Below are 20,431 nucleotides of genomic sequence, written 5' to 3' on the forward strand. Positions count from 1 at the left end.
GCAAAGGTGCCAGCACTATTCCCTATGGTACACCACTAGTCACAGACTTCCCATCAGCAAAGCAATCTTCCACCCTCTGCCTCCTATCACCAAGCCAATTTTGGATCCAGTTAGCCAGGTCACCTTGGATCCCCTGTGTCTTAACCTTCTGAACCAGTATACCATGCAGGGCCTTGTCATATGCCTATCTAAGTCTATATAGACAATACCTATGCCCTGCCTACATCAATCTCCTTTGTTACCTCCTCAAAAAACAAATTACTGAAAGAGAATTTCCCCCTTGCAAAACCATGTTGACTATCCCTAATTAGTCCGTGCCTTTCCAAATGTACATATATCCTGTCCCTTAGAATTTTCTCTAAATGATTTACTCAATGAGTTTCTAGTTAATAGTGAACCCTACATTGTTGATGGTTGGGGACTCAGTAATGTCATTGAATGTCAAGGGTGGGTGGTAAGACTCTCTTTTGTTACAGGTGGTCACTGTCTAGCACTTTTATGTTATGAATGTTACTTGTGACATCAGTTTGTGCTTGAATGTGGTCTTGCTCTTGCTGCATCCAGGCATAGACTGCTTTATTTGTTGAGGAGTTACGAATGGAATTCAATATTGTGTAGTCAATTCAAAAAGTAAATCATTAGCTGTAAACCTCTTTGGGATGTCCTGAGGTCATGAAATATGCAGTAAAAATGCCAGTTCATTTTAAATTGACTTGGGGGATAAGTTCCTTAATACCTTCAAGGAGTGAGGAATAAGGAACACTGATAAACATTTGGAATTGGGGGCCAAAGTCTGTGAGACTAGTTGTAGTGCTCAGTCAGCCAGCCCAGTGTTTGTTTATTTTTCAATTGGATATAAAACCATAAAAATCCAGGAGATGAGAGGACAGTATATGCCCAGCCTTAATACCTTTACATCCTACTGACCTCTGACTGTGTTTGAACTGCAGTGCTGAAGTAAAGCAACAGCTTCAAGAAAAAGCAAAACTGGGAAAAGACTTGCAGAGATTAAAGGAAATGGATAAACCCGCTGAAGAGTACAAGTGAGTGCACACTTTCTAAACATATTGATGAATCTTTCTAATAGCACAAGTACCTCTTGGACAACCATTAATGAACTCCCATTAACTGAATGCAATCATTCAGAAGGTCTTCCATCTCAGAAAAGGACATCCAACAAGTTTGCTTTCTACTGTTCGGTAGTATTATGATACAATGATAATGGAAATCCTGAAATGGAACAATACAATTGACTGATCTTGTTGGGCTGATTCCTTGAAGGAGCTATCAAGTGAATCCCCTTTCCTTGTTCTTTATCCATAGCCATACAATTTCTCTTTTCAAAAAAATTCTCTGTTAGGAATTACTGCTAAACCTTCTCCCACAGCCATTTCAACTCATCCATTCCATATCATAATGGCTCACTGCTGTGTTTTTTTAAAAAATCTCACCTCTGGTTTCAGAGGTTGACTGATCATAACAATCTAGCTTTATTAATTAGCAGATCTAAACAAGAGGCAAAGAAAATTGCATTAATGGAAACCTTAGGCAATTAGTCCCAAAATCACTCATTCTTCCTGTTCTAATGTAAGATCATTGACCTGAAACATTGTCTGTTCCCCTCTCCACACGTGCTGTCTCATGTGCTGAGTACTTCCACTTTTTTCTGCTTTGATTTCAGATTTCCAACATTGCATTATTTTGCCTTTGTATCTATTTCTTGTATTTCCTTACAGCATTGATGGAGGCTATTTGGCCCATTGAGTCTATGCCAGCTCTCTTGAACAACTCCATCCATTCCATTCTTCCGCTTGTTCCCCTGTAACCCATTCTCTCTCACATGGCCATCAACTCTCCCTCATTTTTCCACCACCCAACTGTACTATAGGTAATTTACAGTAGCCTCCCAACCAACACCTGTTTGGGATGTGGGACGAGACCAGAACTTCCTGGGAAACACAGCAGTTACTGGAAGAATGTGCAAACTCCACACAAAGAGCACTGTTTACTGGAACTATAAGGCACCAGCGTTATCTGCTGTGCCACTGTGGCACCCACTAATTAGTACTTTGGTAAAGATGGGTGCTTTAGTATTTATGGGTACTGGATGGTTGGCATGGATGTGGCAGACCAAAGGGCCTGTTCCTGTGCTGTGTGATTATGACTCTATCTCACTGTGCTCTCCACTTTGGCATGTCACATCCTATGATAGCTACATTTTAATGAATCATTAACATCTGTTTCTACTGTCACAACTTTCCTCCCATTGTCCTGAAATGGGCCGGTTTCCATTTTTGGCCAACTTGTACCAGTTCATCACTTGATTTCAGTTGCAGTGTAGCTTTGAAAAATTCATTCAAGGAAAGGATACCAGTACTTGTCTTGTGCAGTGAGATCCAGCCTCCACAGGGGCCAAAGCCAATTCGTAAACATGTTTGAGCAAAGTCGATTAGCTAACTCCACTGGCAGTAATATTGAAGCACCAGTAGAGACCTCTTTCTCCTGTGGGCATGTTGTATATAAGTTAGAAAAAAAACTGACAGAGGTACAAAAGGACTGGGATTATAATCGCTTAACATATAGTGTTTAATCTCCCATTCCAAGTGCAGAAAATTGATCTGTCCTGTGCTGCAGGCATGAGGTTAGTACTGTGAAGGAAAGGATAAGAAAACTGGAAGCAGAGCTGGAAGATCATCGGCGAATGAAGAAACGACTTGAAGCAGAGCTGGAAGATCATCAGAGAATGAAGGCGAGGAATGAATTAGCTGAGGTAAAACTGGAGAGGGGCTAGTTAAAAAGAAATTTTGACTGTTGTGATAATGCATTGGTTGTTACTGGGTTAGTAATCCAGAAGCTTGAACTTTCCATCCAGAGACCCGAGATAAAATCTCACCACAGCAACTGTGGAACTTAAATTTAGATCAACTGGAATTTAGGAAAAAATTTGTCATTTGTAACAATGAACACCAAACTATAAGATAGTCATAAAAACGCACTAATGTCCTTACCTACTCATGCCTGTATGCAACACCAGACCTATCTATGTGGTTGACTGTTAAAAGCTGTCTAAGCAAACTACACAGTTGCTCGATTACTCCTGTGCTGAATGAGAGAAATAGAACTGCACAGAGTACTCAAGATTACTAATTTGGACATGGCAAAATCGTTCCTAGCCCATTCAACCTTGCAAAATCCTTCCAGATGCCTAGTCTAAATAGGGAGACTATCCCACAGACTAGTTGAGCAACAACCCAACATAGTCATCCACAATCTTACAGACAAAGTGCTAGACTCCCCCAACACAATCCATCGGTAGATGCTGTCACAACAGCAAGACTGATCCACTGGATGTGACAATACAGTGGTGTACAGGCAGGAAAGGGTAGGGCTTTGTCTCCATGGAGTCTCAGCATCACACATGAGCAAGGAAAGCTCTTGATTACCACCTACTCCCCTCCTTCAGATGATGAATCAATACTTTCTCATATGGAACAACATTTGGAAGAAGCACTGAAAGTAGCAAGGTCACAGAATCTACTGCAGATGGGCCACTGAGCTTGTTACCAGAGAGAAATCTCTGGGCTGGAGAGAGCTGTGCAGCCAAACAAGGGGAGTGGGGGCAGATAGGCAGGGCAGGAGGTACTAAGAGAGACCACAGGATTCTCATGGTTCAGCTGTTGCAGTCTCCAGCAATGGCCAGCACTCACCTTATGAGCCAATGAATACCATATTTCAGTGCTGAGAACTTTACTGCTCACCATAGCCCACTCATTCCAACACTCACAGACAGCCTCTCCACATTGAGCAGTAGGCAATTCATTGTTGTAGGAGTGCCAATGGAGGGCAAGGATTTGCATCAGGTTCCTGGCACTGATTTATGTTATTGACTTCTTTTAGAGCTAATTCCATGAGCACTCTCGCTCCTGGGAAAATGAATCCTGACTGCTAAGTGAGGTACCAATGTAGTGGGTGATCAGATTGAGGGATAAACTACTTGACCTCCTTGCCAATCTACCTGTGATAGAGGCATCTATCCATAATGTCATTGGTGACCACTTCAACAGTCCTGTGGAGACAAAGTCCCATTCTTTACATCAAGGACATCCTCCATTTTGTATGGCACTACAATTGTGCTAAGTGGACTGCGGACCATCAACAACAGCAAAATTGTACACCACCACAATTTGAAACCTTGAGGCCCAGCATATCCCTCACTCTACTGTTAGAGTCAAGCCAGGGGATGAATGGCGAATGCAGAATAGCATGCCAGGAGCAGCACCAAATGTAGCTAAAATGAAGTGCAAACTCAGTGAAACTGCAACACATGACTACTTGCAATCATAAACAGCAAAAAGACTCTGCAATAGAGAGCAGTTCCACAACCAACAGATCAGATCAAAGCTCTGCAATCCTGCCACATCTAGTTGTGAATAATGGTGGACAGCTCACAGGGGGAGGAGGGTCAATAGGGTCATCAAGCACAGAAACATGGTTAACTATTTTAAAGAAAAACATATAGGAACAATGGAGGTGGAGATATTAAAGCAGAGAATACCAGAACTTGGTACCTCAGCATGTAACAGCACAGCCATTAAAACTGGGTTTTTTGATTTGTCAATGCAGTGTTTTCTATACATCAATGCTTGTTTATAGACAGATAAAAGTTGGAAGATTCCTTATCTGTCAATGAGTCATAAAGCACATACACAGGCCCTTTGTCCCACCACATCCATGCCAACCATCAAGTCCTATTTATACCAATCTCATTTACAGCTCTTGGTCCGTAGTGTACTTCACGATTCAAGTGCTTGTCCAGATGCTTAAATGTTGTGAGAGTACCTGCCTCCACCACCACATCAGGCAGTGTGTTCCAGATTGGAATCACCCTCTGGTGAAAATATTCTTGCATGGATCCCCTCTAAACCTCTTACTCCTCACCTTAAACCAATGCCCTCTGGTCTTAGATACCTCTGCCATTGGGAAAAAAAGTTTCTTACTATCTACCCTCTTCATGCCTCTAATCATTTTGTATACCTCTATTGGATCCCCCCTCAGCTTTCTCTCCTCCAAGAAAAACAAACCTAGGCTATCCAGTGTGCCCATATAACTGAAATGTTCCACCTCAGACAATATCCTTGTGAATCTCTTCTGTACCCACTCCAGTGCAATCACGTTCCTTCCTGTAGTGTGGCAATCAGAACTGCACACAGTATTCCAGCTGTGACCCAACCAATGTTTTATAAAGTTGTATCATGATCTCCCTGGTCTTATACTCTAAGTACTGGCTAATGAATGACAGCATCCTGTATGCCTTCTTTACCACCCTATGTCATCTTCAGGAATCTTTGGACTTGCACACCAAGATCACTTTCATCCTCAAAACTACCATTCATTTTATATGTCTTGCCTTTAGTAGACCTCCCAAAATGCACACTTGTTCCATCTGCCATTGCCTTGCCCAGCTTACCAGTCAATCAATATCATTCTATTGTCCAAGACTACCCTCCTCCCTGTCAACAACATCACCAGTTTTCATGTCATCTGCAAACTTACACTTCATACCTGTTACACTTGCATTTAAGCTGTTAATGTAAATGACAAGCATCAAGGGTCCCAGCACCAATCCCTTTGGTACATTTCTGGTCACAGGCTTACAATCACAAAAATAACCCTTCACCACCACCCTCTGTCTCTTATTACCAAGCCAATTTTGGATCCAATTTGCTAACTTGCCTTGGATACCATGGATTCTTAAGCCTTCCATGTGGGATCTTATCAAAGGCCTTACTGAAGTCAATGTAACTACGTCAACTGCACTACACTCATCAATATGTTTAGTTACCTCTTCAAGAAACTCAATTAAATTAGTCAGACAGGATTTCCTACCAACAAGTCCATGCTGACTATCCCTGTTCAGTCCCTGCTTTTAAGTGTAAATTAATACTGTTCCTCTGATTTTTTTCCTAATAATTTCCTGACCTTTGACATTAGACTACCTGGTCTGTAGATACCTGGCTTATCCCTGATGTCCTCTTGAAAAAGGGTACTACATTTACTGGTTTCCAGTCATCTGGCACCAGCAATCTCCTTCCTTGCTTGGGGTACATCTCATCAGGCCCTGGGGATTTATTGCTACCACACCTAATACCTCCTTTTTAAAGCTAATGTGCTCTGGATTTTTCCATCCCAGCTGAAATCTCCAACTACGATGTTTATCTCCTTTGTGAATACAGGTGAAAAATGTTCACTTAAGACCACCCACATCCTCTGGCTCCACAAACAGATTTTGCTTGAATGGGTGCCACTCTTTCTCCAGTTACCCACTTACTCTTAATATACTTGTAAAATGCCTTGGGATTTTCCCTAATCTTATCTGCCAGTGATATTTTGTAGCCATCTTTTGCCCTCTTAATTTCTTTTTCAAGCATCCCCCATTACACTCTCTATACTCCTAAAGGGCATCCCCTGTTTTTAGTTACCTACTAAATATTTACTTTTTTCCCGTTATCAAACCGTCGCTATACCTTGATAGCCAGGGTACCCTGCACTTCCCAACCTTATTTTTGCATTAATGAAGAAGACAATCTTTAGTTTACCACAAGTAACTTTTGGATACAAGACCAATTTAATGAGACTCTGACCTCAGATTATAGCCCAGCCAGATTGAAGTATAATTTGGGATTGCATTGTCCCTAAATCATACATCCCTGAAATGATCCCCCAGAGGTCCCTAGCTGCAGAAAGTACCTGAGGATGTTCTTCAGATTAAAGCACTTATTCTGCTCCAGGAATTTTCTCAGAAATCTCTTGGAGGTGTCTGTGTTAACAGTGAACCCAGGAGAACCCTTCTTGGAATAGGAGTTTTAACATTCAGCCAAGAAGGGAAAAAGAAACACTATTTAATGACTCATTTGAAAGACAGAACCTTCAACAATGTCATACTTCACTGATGTTGTGTGCTCAACTTTTGAAATAGAACTTTGAAGTCTAATTCCCCACTAACTAGCTACCTATTTAACTAATCTGTTAAAATGCTTTTTACACGATCCTGAGATCTGATAGACCAGGTAAATAATTAAGAACTGGAAAGTTTTCTCAGATCCTTTTAAAAGATTTACAAGAATTATAGCTGAACCAAGAGGCCTTGACAATCAAGCTTTTTCTTATTCATAAGGAACATCAAAGAAGTGACCTACCCATAGGTTGGTTTGTGGAATAGTTGAGATGAAGAGCATTGATGAACTTGAGAGAAATCTAGATATCAACAAAATCATGTGAGAGAAAGGGCTAAAGGGACAAAATTTGGGCCAGAAGGCTTATTTCTGCATTGTAAATTAATTGTATTTCAGTGTGTATAAGTTTTACATAGCCAAGTTACAGTATGACCAGAAAAGCTATGTAATCTATGTCAATCTGATCTTAGAGTTATTCAGTATATCCACTCTATTAACTAATTAAGAAATGTTGGAATGGGTAAATTACAAAGTCAGTAATCCAGAGGCCTGAACTAATGGTCTGGATATTAAATTCAATCCCACCATAACAGCAGCAAAACTTGAAGTTCAATTATTATTTTAAAGAAAGTAAAGTCAGCAATGTTACTATGAAACTATGGGATTGTCATGAAAATCCATCAGGTTCACTAATATCCTTCAAGGACAAAATATGCACCCCAGCTCGGTCGAGCCTCTTTGATTGACTGGCTCACCACGACCACCTCCTCAATGGTATTTAAGGATAAGCAATAACTGCTGGCCTTGCAAATGGTGTTTGCATCCGTAAGTGAATTTAAAAAAAACTCGTCTCTCGTGGACCTCAGAATACAATGTAGTTCTCACCAATTTCAAACTTTGTAGTTTAGAACAATTATATTGATAATTAATATTTAACAGTGATGCTTATCAACTCAAAGCTGTGTGTAGCACATTCTTTTAGCTTTATCAAGATGGAAGACGTATTTTTTGGAAGTTACAAATTGTAAAAACAGTTTAATTCATCTCCTGTAATTTTAATCATATTTCAATTATGTTTGTTTTCTTTTAATACATATAGAAAGAAGACATAGAGATGGAGGAGGTAGGTTTGCCCCCATTCTCTAAAGCACTGGTTATATTTAAAATAAGAAATAGCACCATGAATAGGTGACACAATACCTTGAGCCTGATCTGTCATATGAAGAGATTGTGATAGATTTCTGTTTTTATTCTACTTTCTTAACTTATCATCATATCCTGTGATTTTCCTGGGTTCAAAAAATCAATCTCAGCTTTGAAAATACTCAATAATTAAGCATCTATAGTTCTCCAAGGTAGATAATTCCAAAGAATCACAATCATCCTGATGAAGAAATTCCTTCTGATCTCAGTCCTAAGATAATACCCCTTAGAACTAGAATTTCCTGTCAGCATCTACCCTGCTGAGTGCTTCAGACTTTTACATGTTTCAATGAGGTCACATCCAATTCTTATAACAATAGAAAATATAGGTCCATTCTACTCAATATTTCCTCATGGGACAACTCTCTCACCACAAGAATCAATTTAGTAAGCCCTTGTTACACTAACCACAAGGCAGGTATATTCTTCGTTAGATGAGAAGACATGGTCTTGCCAAAGCTTTGCACAAATACACCAATACTTTATTACTCTTGGACTTACATGTAATATGCCTTCCTAATTCCTTGCTTTACCTGCATACTAACACTTTGAGATTCAAGTATAAGGAGATCCACATCTCTTTGAATATCAACATTAAATAGTTGCTCTCTATTTTAAAAAATATTCTTTTTTTTTACTGTTTTTCCTACAGCCTCTCATTTTACTACATAATACTCCATCTGTCACTTCCTTGCCCACTCATTTCACCCCTGTAGCTCTTTGCATCCTCCTTACAGAGTACTTTCCCACCTGGCTTTATATCACCAACAAACTTGGATGCAATCAGTCTCTTCAATTAAGTCATTAATGTAAATTCTAAATGACAGAGACTGAAGCAGTAATTATTGCAGCACTTCATAGTAACGGCTTACCTCCTGAAATGACCTGTTTATTCTTAATTCTGTTCTCCAGCCATTAACCAATCCTCATTCCATTTTGGACTATTATCCACCAGCTCCATGAGTAACTTGCGTGTGACATCTTATCGATTACCCTTTTATCTATCACTGCCGTCGCATCCTCGAAAGCCTCTAAAAAATTTGCCATACATAATTTCCCTTTTGTGAAGCCATGTTGACACTACCTAAACATGTTATCTTTTCTAATAGTTCTGTTACTGCTTCCTTAATAATGGGCTCCAGCACTTTTCTGTCAATTGTTGTCAGGTTTACTGACTTGTTCCCCGTTTTATCTCTTCCCTCCTTTCTTGAATAATGGAGGTTACACTTGCTGTTTTCTAAACCATTGCAAGCATTCCAAAATCTGGGGAATTTTGAAAGATCACAACGAAGTATCCACCTATGCAGCTACCTCTTTTAATCAGTACTTTTTTCTTTTCAGATGTTAACCCATTGTTTCCCCACTATGTCTAGAATGCTTTTGGTGTGAAGACAGACATGTAGTGTCTCAGCCACTTTCCTTATTCTTTGTTTTGGCCTCCTAACTTAACTAACTTACCATGCTTACCTTCATTACTGAAGACACAAGAGAATAATGGAGCAAAAAGCAAACTGCTAGAGGAACTCAGTGGGTCAGGCAGCATTTGTAGAAGGAAATGTCCAGATGGAGGGCCTTGACCCGAAACGTCAACTGTCCATTTCCCTCTATGGATGCTGCCTGACCTTCTGAGTTCCTCTCGCAGTTTGTTTTTTGCTTACCTTCATTACTCTTTTTTTTATTGCATATTCATACTAGTTCAAGTGTTTCTTATTTCACTACTTGTTTTTTCTAGTTCATTCTTGTTTATAATTATTTCCCCTTATCAATTTTTGGTCATCATTTTGGTATTTTAAAAAAAATTCTTCTAATCCTTTGTTTCACCACTTTTCTTAACAACAGTCTAAGTAGGCCTTTAATTTTTCAATATTTATTTTATTTAATTTGGCTTTTAAGGGTTTGGCCAAATGACTTGATTTTGATTATTATAAAACTTCAATGCATCAACTTTCTATCTCTATCTAATATTCCAATCCACCTTAGCTAGCTTGTTACTCACACTCATGAAGTAAGCTCTATTTAAGTCTAAGACACTTCACAAGATCACAAGACAAGGGAGCAGAAGTCCAAGGGAGCCATTCGGCCCATCGAGTCTGCTCCATGAGCTAAAGGAAAAGAAAAAAAGAAAAAAGAAAGGGAAAAAAGAAAAGGAAAAAAAAGAAAAAGGAAAAAAGAAAAAGAGAAAAAAAGAACTATTCCTTTCTAGTCCCAATTTCCAGCCTTATCCCCATATCCCTTGATATCTTGACTAATTAGATACCTATCTATCTCCTCCTTAAACGCCTTCAATGATCGGGCCTCCACTGCTGTACATGGCAAAGAATTGCATAAATTCACTACCCTCTGGCTAAAGAAATTTCTCCTCATCTCTGTTTTAAACCTGTACCCTTGAATTCTAAGAGTCTTAGAATTTAACTTGATTTAAAATTCTGACATATTATGACCGCTCATCTCCAGAAGATCCTTTCCTGTGAGATTAATAATTAACTGTTTTATTATATCAGATCTAAATTAGCCTGCCCCTGGATGGTTCCACCATGTATTTTTCAAGGAAACTTTCTTAAAGACTCATCCAGAAGACTTCACTTGCCAACTTGATTTCTCCATGTGAAAATTAAAATTCGCCATAATTATTACATTAACTTTATTACAAGCTCTTATTTCTTTGACTAAGACTCTTTCCAATGGCCTGGCTGCCATTAGGTGGTTTATAAACTACATCCACCAGTATTACCTTCCCCATTTTACTTGTTTTCTCCACTGCATCATCTCTATTTCCTAACCCACTTAACCTAGGTAATTCCTGATTACTGCTCTTATATTATCTTTATTATCAGGGCCAATCCTCCTTTAATCACATCTGACTCACCAACCTTTTCCATTCTTCTTGTCTTTCTAAGTATATTGTACCCATAAATATTCAGTTCCAACCTTGTACTTCTCCAACCATTTCTCTGTAAAAGTGGAGAGCATTATTTGGAGTTAAGTCAAAATTTTTAACTAAGTAGAACATTGAGCTAAAATTTTAAGAAACCTAAACTTTGTATGAAATTCTGAATTGCAATGAAAGTGATATATTTCATGTGATACCTGATCCCTCGCTTTGCCCTGTACTTTGTGTCAGTGTCACAACGCAAGAGATAGTATACCAATCTATAACACCATAGAGCAGTGTGGCAATTGAACCCAGTCACTTCTTTGTCCCCATACACACCTTGTTGAGCTCCTGATCTAAGCCATGTTACCAACAAGTGGAGATCAGGCAGAAGCTGTCCCACGTCATTGTTCCGTAACTGTTAGAAGTTAACTCACAGTAGGATGCTTGTACTTTTAGCTATAGGTGATGTTAGTGTTGGGAAGACAAGAAAATGAAATGATTATGCTGAATTTAAAGTAGAATGTGCATCGTTGTGGATTCTTGTAAAGAAATAACACAGAATAATTAGTCTGGGAAGGATTTATTACTCCTGATTGTCATGAACATAATCATGTAATGGTCACTTTTTAAAACGTAAGTTACCCAAACTACTGATGTCAAATTACTCTGTACTAGGTAAAGGCAGACATTTTTGCCTCCAAAGCTAATCCAACCCACTGCCTGACCCGCTAAATTCCTCCAGCAGTTTGATTTTTGCTCCAAACTTACTTGAATCTTTCCAAAGTTGGCTTAAACCACACATTAAAGTGATTTTTGCCTTGCCTAGAAGCAATGTTAAATGCCTAGCAGCGCTGATCTGCTCCAGCTACGGGACATTATTGTTGGTTAGTGAACCAAGGTGGATGGATGGAGTTAAGGTACAGATCAACTAAATGTCAGAACAAGCTTTAGGGCCTCAGTGGCTGCCTCTGTAGCCCACTGCTTTTGAAGAAATGGAGGTAAGATTTGCTCTCTCAATAAGTTAAACTATTCATAGTTTGTAAGGGTGACAATAAGGTTGTGAGATACTGGGACAGAATACAAAAATTTACTCTGTAGTTGACCTGAAATTTACTTGCGATGCAAGGATATAACCATCAGTGGTCATTAGAAGTGAAAATGTTCCATTTCCAAGCATTAATACCTTAATAAACAAACTTTTCTTCTTAAAAAGAATGCAACATCTGAGATTAAAGAAGTTCTTTTACAATTAACAGCAGCTGGGGTGGAAATTCTGTAGGTTCTACTTTGAAGTGAACCTGAAGCTTTTTGGATCTTAACACCTAATCCTTCTGGTTGTTTTTAGGCAATTAATATGATTCAAGCATGTGCACGGGGGCATTTAGCCCGGCAGACATTCGAGGGCCTGCACTCTGTAAATCTTAAGCAGATGCCTGGAGCATCCCCTTGGCAATATGAGGTATTTAACACCACTTGAGAATTTCCACAAACTTGTTATCTTAACCAGACTCATTAAAGTAAGAAGAATGTTACCACAACCATTGTTACAGAAATAAAATATAATTGAAGCTAGAAATTTGAAATATAAGCACAGAATGCCCCAAATACTGATCAGATCAAGCAGCATCCATGAAAAGAGTAACAGAGTTAAAACATTACAAGTCAGCGACATGTCATCAGAACATCAATGACTTGTTCTGATGAATGGTTATTGCCATGAATTGTTAACTCTTTTCGACAGATGCTGTCTGATCGGTTGAATGTTTTCCAGTATTTGTTTATATTATCATTTTAACAGATATCATCATTAATATCAAGTCTTAAGAAGAATTGCTGAATGCCGTGTTACAATTAATCTCAATACAATTTGCAAATTCCAATGTGGAATGAATTTAAGGTGTGAATGATTTCGACATAGCAAAGCAGGGATTTGCATGTAGGAATAGGTAATATTTCAGGACTAAAAGGCATGAATTTCCTGATGGTCCTACCCTAAGAATTGGATGTGGAAAAGATGTTCCTACTTGATAAGGACCATCATAATAAGTTACTAATAAATCATATAATGAACAGAGGAAATGATTTCACCAAGCAAGTGGATGAGAATGTAAACCTTGCTACCACATGGAAAGATTGGTAATTGGTTTATTACTGTCACATGTACTGAGATACAGTAAAAAAAAACCTTATTTGCATGCCATCCATACAGATCATTTCAAAACATAACTATATCGGGGTAGTACAAAGGGAAAAGCAATAACAGAATGCAAAATATAGTGTTACAGTTAGTCACAGAGAATGTGCAGTGCAGGTAGACAATAAGAGCCACAATGAGGTAGATTGTGAATCAAGAGTTCATCTTTATTGTACAAGAGGTCCATTCAAGAGTCTTGTTTCAGCAGGATAGAAGCTGTTCTTGAGCCTGATGGTGTGTGTTTTCAAGCTTTTGTATCTTCTGCCCAACGGAAGTGGGGAGAAGGAGTGAAGAGAGGGGTGTTTGATTATGTTGGCTGCTTTCCCAAGGTAGTGGGAAGTGTAGACAGAGTCCTTGGAGGGGAGGCTGTTTTTCATGATGGACTGAGCTATGTCCAGAACTCCCTGCAATTTCTTGCAGTCTGCCCAATTGGCATATGGGACAGTTGCCATATCAAACTGTGATGCATCCGGATAGGTTGAGGCAGATGCCACTGATACACTTAAGGAAAATCTGGATAATCACAAGGTTGAAAGGAGACAGTGGAAATGTTGTTAACTAAAATACAAGTGGGGTGGGGTTGTGGGGGGGTGGTTGAGGGGAAGATGATGTTGAGCATAAACCAGTTGTGCCTAAGGCTTCTTTATTATGCATTTCATGCAACTGTGTGTATTTTGCATTACATCTTGATTTCAGAGTCCTCGAGTTTCTCACAACACTATTCAAAAGCAAATCCTGACATGGGATGAGAGAGATGAAGCCATCTCTTTAATCCAGTCCTCCTTCAGAGCTCATCTGACTCGGACACAGTATCTCAAAGGAAGGTAAGACTGGGTAGATTACTGCTGAAACACCTTTCATGCATTGTGCTATCCCATTTCTATCAGTTGTCACCACTGAGAAGCTCTAAGAAAGATTTGTCTGGATTGAAAAACGCAAGCTTCTGAAGGAGCCCATACTGTACACCACACCACCTACCACCTCCCCGATGCCCAACACCCAACCACCCAGTAATCAAGAAAACCTCTTTGCAGATCTATTGAACTGCTGCCCATTAGAGATCCTTTAACAGTTTGCAGACAGACCAGCAAATTTTTTCAAATATTTTGGAGCCCATCTGTAGGAAAAGGGTAATTTTAGGCCTGTACCAGAATTTTTCTATTGTGAAATAGACAAATCTCCAGGACAAGTTATGTTTATTGCTAGAGGACTAAGAGGAACTAGGGAGAAGATTTGTGAAATACTGTAGATAATTATGGTAGAAAAGTCATTAACTACTGGGAAGGAACTGGAAGATTGGAATCAAGAAACATGGTGGCTTATATACAAAGGAGTGTCAAATCCAGACCTACTGCCCTACTTTAGTTCTGTGTTCAACAATGAACTGTTATAAAGAGTAAACAATGACTGCAATAATCTGATAACCAGCAGTCAACATGAATTTGAAAGGGAAAGGTCTTACCTGACCAGCTCCTTTGAGCAATTGGCATCTCAAAAAGTCCTATGATGCTGCATCTTTTGACTTCCAAAAGACATTTGATAAAGCTTTAGGTGAAGTTTTTACCTGTGATGATTTAAGTAATTTGTAGGAATGAGTAAGGACCCGGCCGAAAGTAGGAATCAAAAACTTATGAGTGAAGTTGTGGAGGGATTAGGGATTGCTATTGAGCTTTACAAATTTACAATGAATTGGACACATATCAAAAGCAAATCTGTCAAATTTTCAAGGTATCAAACCAGGAAGGGCGGTGAAGGCAACAACTTGGATATTCAAAATAAATAAATGAGAAATGAAAGAGAAATGAGAAATGTCATCTGAAATTTACTGAATAGGACATGGGAAGTCAAAATGGTGTCAAAGGAGCTTAGAAAGGAAACATTTTCCAATTAGGTACACTGTATAGCCAAACGTATTAATACTTGCAAGTAAAAGCAGGTGGTTAAGTTGGGCATGTCCAACCACACTGAGTCCATTTGAGGTTAAAATCGGCATTTTGAGTTTTGGAGATGGTGCTGAAAAGCAGCTAGAATTGTGTTCCAAAGATTAGAATAATTGGTAAATTGGTTTATTATTGTCACATGTACTGAGGTACAGTGAAAAACTTGTCTTGCATACTGTTCATACAGATCAATTCATTACAATAGTACTTTGAGGTAGCACAAGGTAAAACAATAACAGAATGCAGAATAAAATGTTACTGTTACAGAGAAAGTGCAGTACAGATAGACAATAAGGTGCAAGATTATAACAAGGTAGATTGTGAGGTCAAGAGTCCATCTCATCAGAGTACGGGACCGTTCAATAGTCTTATAACAGCAGAATAGAAACCGTCATTGAGCCTGGTGGTACATGAAAAAAGACTGGAGATCCTTTGGCTTTTCAGCCATGAAATATGGCAAAGAACAGTGATCTCAGAGGTGCACAAAGACACAGAAAAGTTGCTCTCTACTAAATTGTGGGAGCAGAGCAAGGGATCACTTAACCTATATATAAAACAAAATAGGTATGTAATTCAAAAATTCTTCTGAGCATTAGTTGATCAATGATTAGTTGGTGAAGCTAAAAGCACACATGATGTAACAAATAATTCTGTAATGAATGAACTTCAGACTTTTCCTGGCTCTCACAAACTGAGATGGCTGAATAACCTTCATCCATGGAGAGAAATAAGAACCTTTCTTTCCGATGCATTTTACCTACACTACTAGGACTGAAATAACTGAAGCAGTCAAACTCTTTCTGTTTTTTCAATGCTGACAGACCTTCTGTGTGTTGTCTATCGTCATGTGTTATTTTTTTAATTGTGGATAGACTAAAGGTAGTTGCCATTCATTTATGTTTTATCTTTGTCTTTCATGATGATGTGCAAAGAAAGAACATGTCTGCTGGAGACAGCAGGGATACCTCAGTCAATGTGAGGAAATCTAGTGATTCCCAGCTCCAGGCAAGGTATTCAGGTAGGTATAAAAAGCTCCTATGTCAGAGGCTGGCAGCCTTTCTTTTTCTAAAATTAGATGGATTTATTGTGACTTAATAAAGTTACTCAGCAGCTTGCATCTAAAATAAACATTTTCTATCCCTGTCCCATTCTTACAAGGGAAATGGATTCAAGCTGAATGTATATTTCTGAATTTAATTAAGGGATTACCAAGCATTCCTACCAAGGTTGTCAAGGATTTGAGAAAAAATAGTGACTTAGCAAAAATTTAATAAATGTTAAAGTCGTGTAAAGAAAGAGCTTGTATCCTAAGCATCTTCCAACCAATGGCTCACTTTCAGTGTTGTCAGTGCTGTTACTTGGACAAATACAGCAAGGTCCCCCATGTTACAAACACATGCTCTTTTGGGGGCATTGGTTGAAGGGAGAAGGCTCCAGAAGAACTCCCTGCACCTTTTCCAATAGAGACATCAGTGAGAGAGACAAATCAACATCTTATCTGAAAGACAGCACTACAATAATGCAGCACTACAACAATGCAGCACTTCCACAGTGCTGGCCTAGTTATTTGCCCAGGTCTGTAATGTGGTTTGAACCCATGGCAATCCCACTTCCAAGATGAGAGTGCTATCAACCAAGTTAAAATGACAATTGAAATTTCTTTATTTCTGTTCCTTTCCCTTTTCTAAAATCCTGTATTGAGTTTCCCTGAGTGAAACCAGAATAAATATTCACCCACTTAGCACTATTCCTTGCCATTGGAATACATCTAGAGAACACAATTGATTGAATCCTTCATAGTCTAGACTACCATGTGTAGCTCTGACAAAAAGATTTGACAGAGTAGAAACAGAGAATGTTTTCTCACAACTGGGAGTCTAAAATTAGGGGCCATAAACAAAAAGCAGTCAAACATAAATCCAAAAAGGAATTAAAGGCAAAAATTCTTTATCCAGAGTATGCTTAGAATTTGGAACTCACCATCACAGCAGTAATTGAGGTGAATAGCAAAGAGTCATCTAAGGGAGAAGCTAGATAAACATAGTTGGGGGGAGGGGGGAGGAAATTTGGAGCCAGGTATAGAAAAAGAAGGATGGGAAGAGGCTAGTACACAGTACAAACATGAGGATTGATCCAGTTGGACTGAATTATTGTGTTCTGCTGCAAATTCTATATGTTGCTATTATAGGGTTCTGGAGGGATAATGAAAGCAGTGATGAAATAGAAGAGGATATATTCAGGCATGAAGACCCAGAAGATGCAGAATATTTGAAGAAGCTTAAAATCTCACCAAACCGTCCTTCATCAAGTAAGAACACCCATATTCAGGCCACACGTACTTTCATTTCCAATTCCTTTATAAACGGCTTCTTCCTCTTGTCTCAATTTTTGCCTCTTCTTGTTTTGAAGACATTGATCCTTTTCTAATATTTAGCTCCACAGGCCAAGACTGGTAAAGAAGGTGAGGGTCTTGAATACTAAACAGATAGTAGACAAAGGAATGAGAAATTAGGCTTTACACAGGGTGTTAAAGGGATCTGTGAAAACTTTTGCAGGGTCCCAGATTGCTTAAGGGACTCTGTTATTGACACTAAAGACGTGAAAGCAGGCCATTGCTATGGAATTAGTGCGGGTCTTGAGATGCTGGGACAGGAGGACCTTTTGTAGGTTCAGTGATGGAAAAAGAACTAGAAGCTACCCAAAAACAGAAATGTTTTCTCCTCAGGATAAGCCCACATGTCAACAGCTTCCCTCCTGCATTGTGGGTGAGAAAATCAAATGAATAATCCCTCTCCCACATTCCTCAACTCCAGCAGCCGTTGATGGGAGTAGGCAGGAGCCTTGAGGAGGGGTCAGAATATGGGGCAACCCTCATCCAAATGAACAGCAAATCAAAATGCTGGCTACAACTGTCAATGAGTTTGCATTTCATGAATACATTGTAACAAATTTTAAAATATAAATAGATAAAATTGGTAGGCAGGAAAAAATCAGTTGTTCCTTCAGGCCTGTTTCTCACTATGACCCTTCTTCCCTCCATCTGCCACTTTCCATCCCCACACCTATAGTATTTTCCTGGGAAATTAGGGAAAAAGGCCCATAAATTTGAAGATTCTTAACATTCCTCTCCAATCCGCTTCTTCTCCAACATCTTCTGGTCATCAAAACCAGTCTAGGAGGTCACATACCGGAGGTTATGAATATGACATTCTGTATGATGAGAGTTCAGCCCTCGTTGGCATCTCGTCCAGTTCCAACCTGAAGGGACAGACTCTGCACACACAACACCAAGTGGTAAAATATTCCAAAGGATTCTCTGAGAAAGGAGGAACTGCCCAATATGCATTTTTTCCAGGTTCAAATGAGTGTTTGGTATCCAGTAACAAATGTAATTTTCTTCTCTTCCAGTGAGATCCAGCCAAAGCCTGTCTCAGATATCAGGAGCAGTGGAATCCGACGATTCTGATGATGTTATTTTGTTTTAACTTCAAGGCCACTGAAGTGTCAAGACTAACTTTTAGAAGAGTTCCACTCCAGGAGTCTGCTAACAAAATGTGTAGAGAGCTGAGGGGGGAGTAGCCAAGGAATTGGATTTTGTGTGATAGATAAAAATACAGAACTCATGGTGCATTAACAAAAGGGCTAATTGTTAATGGTGAACTTAATACTGCTTTTACAAAAACTTACAATAAAAGTGATAAATTGCTAGATATACTCAGCAGGACAAGTAGCAACTGCAGATGTAGAGGTAAGTTTTCAGAAGACTACCGAGTGCTATCTACAAAATGTATTTCAGTAATTCACCAAGGCTTTTTCAGTATAACTCGTTACCTCTGCCACCTTGAAAGAAGAGGGCAGCATCCACAAGCGTAGGCCACCACCAGTAAGGTTCCCTCCAAGTCGCACACCATTTTGGCTTAGAAATACATCAACTTTTCATTGCTGCTGAGTCAAAATCCTGAAACTCCATATCTCACAGCATTATGGGAATATCTTCACCAGACATTCTGTAGCAGTAGAAGACAATAGCTCACCACCAGCTTTTAAGGGGAGATCAAGATGAAAATTAAATGCTAGGCTTCTCAGCAATGCCCACAATCCATAACGGAATGAAAAATAAGGACCAATCATCAGAATCCACATAAGGTTTGATAGTAGATTTTTGACTTGAATTATTATCCTGTACGATCGATATGCAAGACAAGTTTTTCACTGTACCTCGGTACAAGTGACAATAATAAACCAAATACCAAAATCCCCTGTTTCTCTCTCCAAGCTGCTGAGTATTTTCAGCATTTTCTCATTTTACTTCAGATTTCCAATATGTATATATATTTTTTTTACTGATCTACTCATCCTGTTTTGCCATTGCAGTTTGCAGCCTGGAAACTGTCCATTGCAATGTAAATTGGTCAGTTTCCTGGGCTTTGCACCCTTAGCATCATACAGCATCACTTCACTTTGAAGAGGAGCAGTTCTGCGGTACAATGCAGCGATAAATGCTGCAGATTCACACCTTGTACAAGCCCTTACTCCGGATGGCGTGCATTGAATCAGAGAGGGTTTAACTCTAATGTTGAGGCTGGAATCTCACAAAATATTATCCCAGTTCTTATGGATCACCTTTTTAACTCAATAGTTGCTGGATACTGGATTAATTCCAAAACTATGGTCCAAATGTAGCTCATTATCCCTCAATGGAATGAGAAGTTTTACTCCATCTTTTACCCCCTGTTGCTTATTTGGATTTTACACTAGAGTCTTATTTTTTTCAGTGATACTTCTACTTAAGAATATTTGAAGATGTTGAATTCGGACAGCTGACATCTTAATGTTTGAATCATGTCTGTGGAGGATGTGTGTCTTTTCCACCTTGGGAAACAGTCCACGGTGGCAGCCATGGGCTTCCTGTTGCATGCCATTTTAATTCTCCATCCCACCCCCACTCTGATCTGTCTCCGTGTGGCCTCCTTCACTGACTTATTGAGGCCTAATGTAAGCTTGAGGAACAGCATTTCATCTTTCATCTGGGCACATTCTAGCCTTCCAGACTCAATATTGAATTCTACGAATTTGGGCGACTTATTTTCTCTGTATCAAAATGGGCCAAGCCATTCATCTGTGATATTGGCTCAGTTAGCACTGCTCTCTCCATTCGCAGAACTTAACCTGCTAAGCATGTCCTACATTTCGCAACACGTACATTCCTTTGCATTAAGGACCTCTCCCTTAGTGCCCCAATTAACCTATGAACCAGATGACCTAA

General features: G+C 39.2%; 1 protein-coding gene across 1 annotated transcript in view; it reads left to right on the plus strand.

The window, feature by feature from the left end:
• Positions 1 to 18,909, plus strand: part of iqce (IQ motif containing E) — a 49,939-nt gene extending 31,030 nt beyond the window's left edge. Inside the window, exons 15-22 of the mRNA XM_052022224.1 lie at positions 951 to 1,043; positions 2,635 to 2,770; positions 8,053 to 8,076; positions 12,377 to 12,490; positions 13,922 to 14,049; positions 16,098 to 16,183; positions 17,354 to 17,473; positions 18,574 to 18,909. Coding sequence (XP_051878184.1) covers positions 951 to 1,043; positions 2,635 to 2,770; positions 8,053 to 8,076; positions 12,377 to 12,490; positions 13,922 to 14,049; positions 16,098 to 16,183; positions 17,354 to 17,473; positions 18,574 to 18,650 — 778 coding nt within the window. The 3' untranslated portion in view covers positions 18,651 to 18,909. The remainder of the gene's footprint in view (positions 1 to 950; positions 1,044 to 2,634; positions 2,771 to 8,052; positions 8,077 to 12,376; positions 12,491 to 13,921; positions 14,050 to 16,097; positions 16,184 to 17,353; positions 17,474 to 18,573) is intronic.
• The last annotated feature ends 1,522 nt before the right edge of the window (positions 18,910 to 20,431 follow it).

The sequence above is a fragment of the Pristis pectinata genome, chromosome 8, assembly GCF_009764475.1.
Source record: "Pristis pectinata isolate sPriPec2 chromosome 8, sPriPec2.1.pri, whole genome shotgun sequence".
NCBI lineage: Eukaryota > Metazoa > Chordata > Chondrichthyes > Rhinopristiformes > Pristidae > Pristis > Pristis pectinata.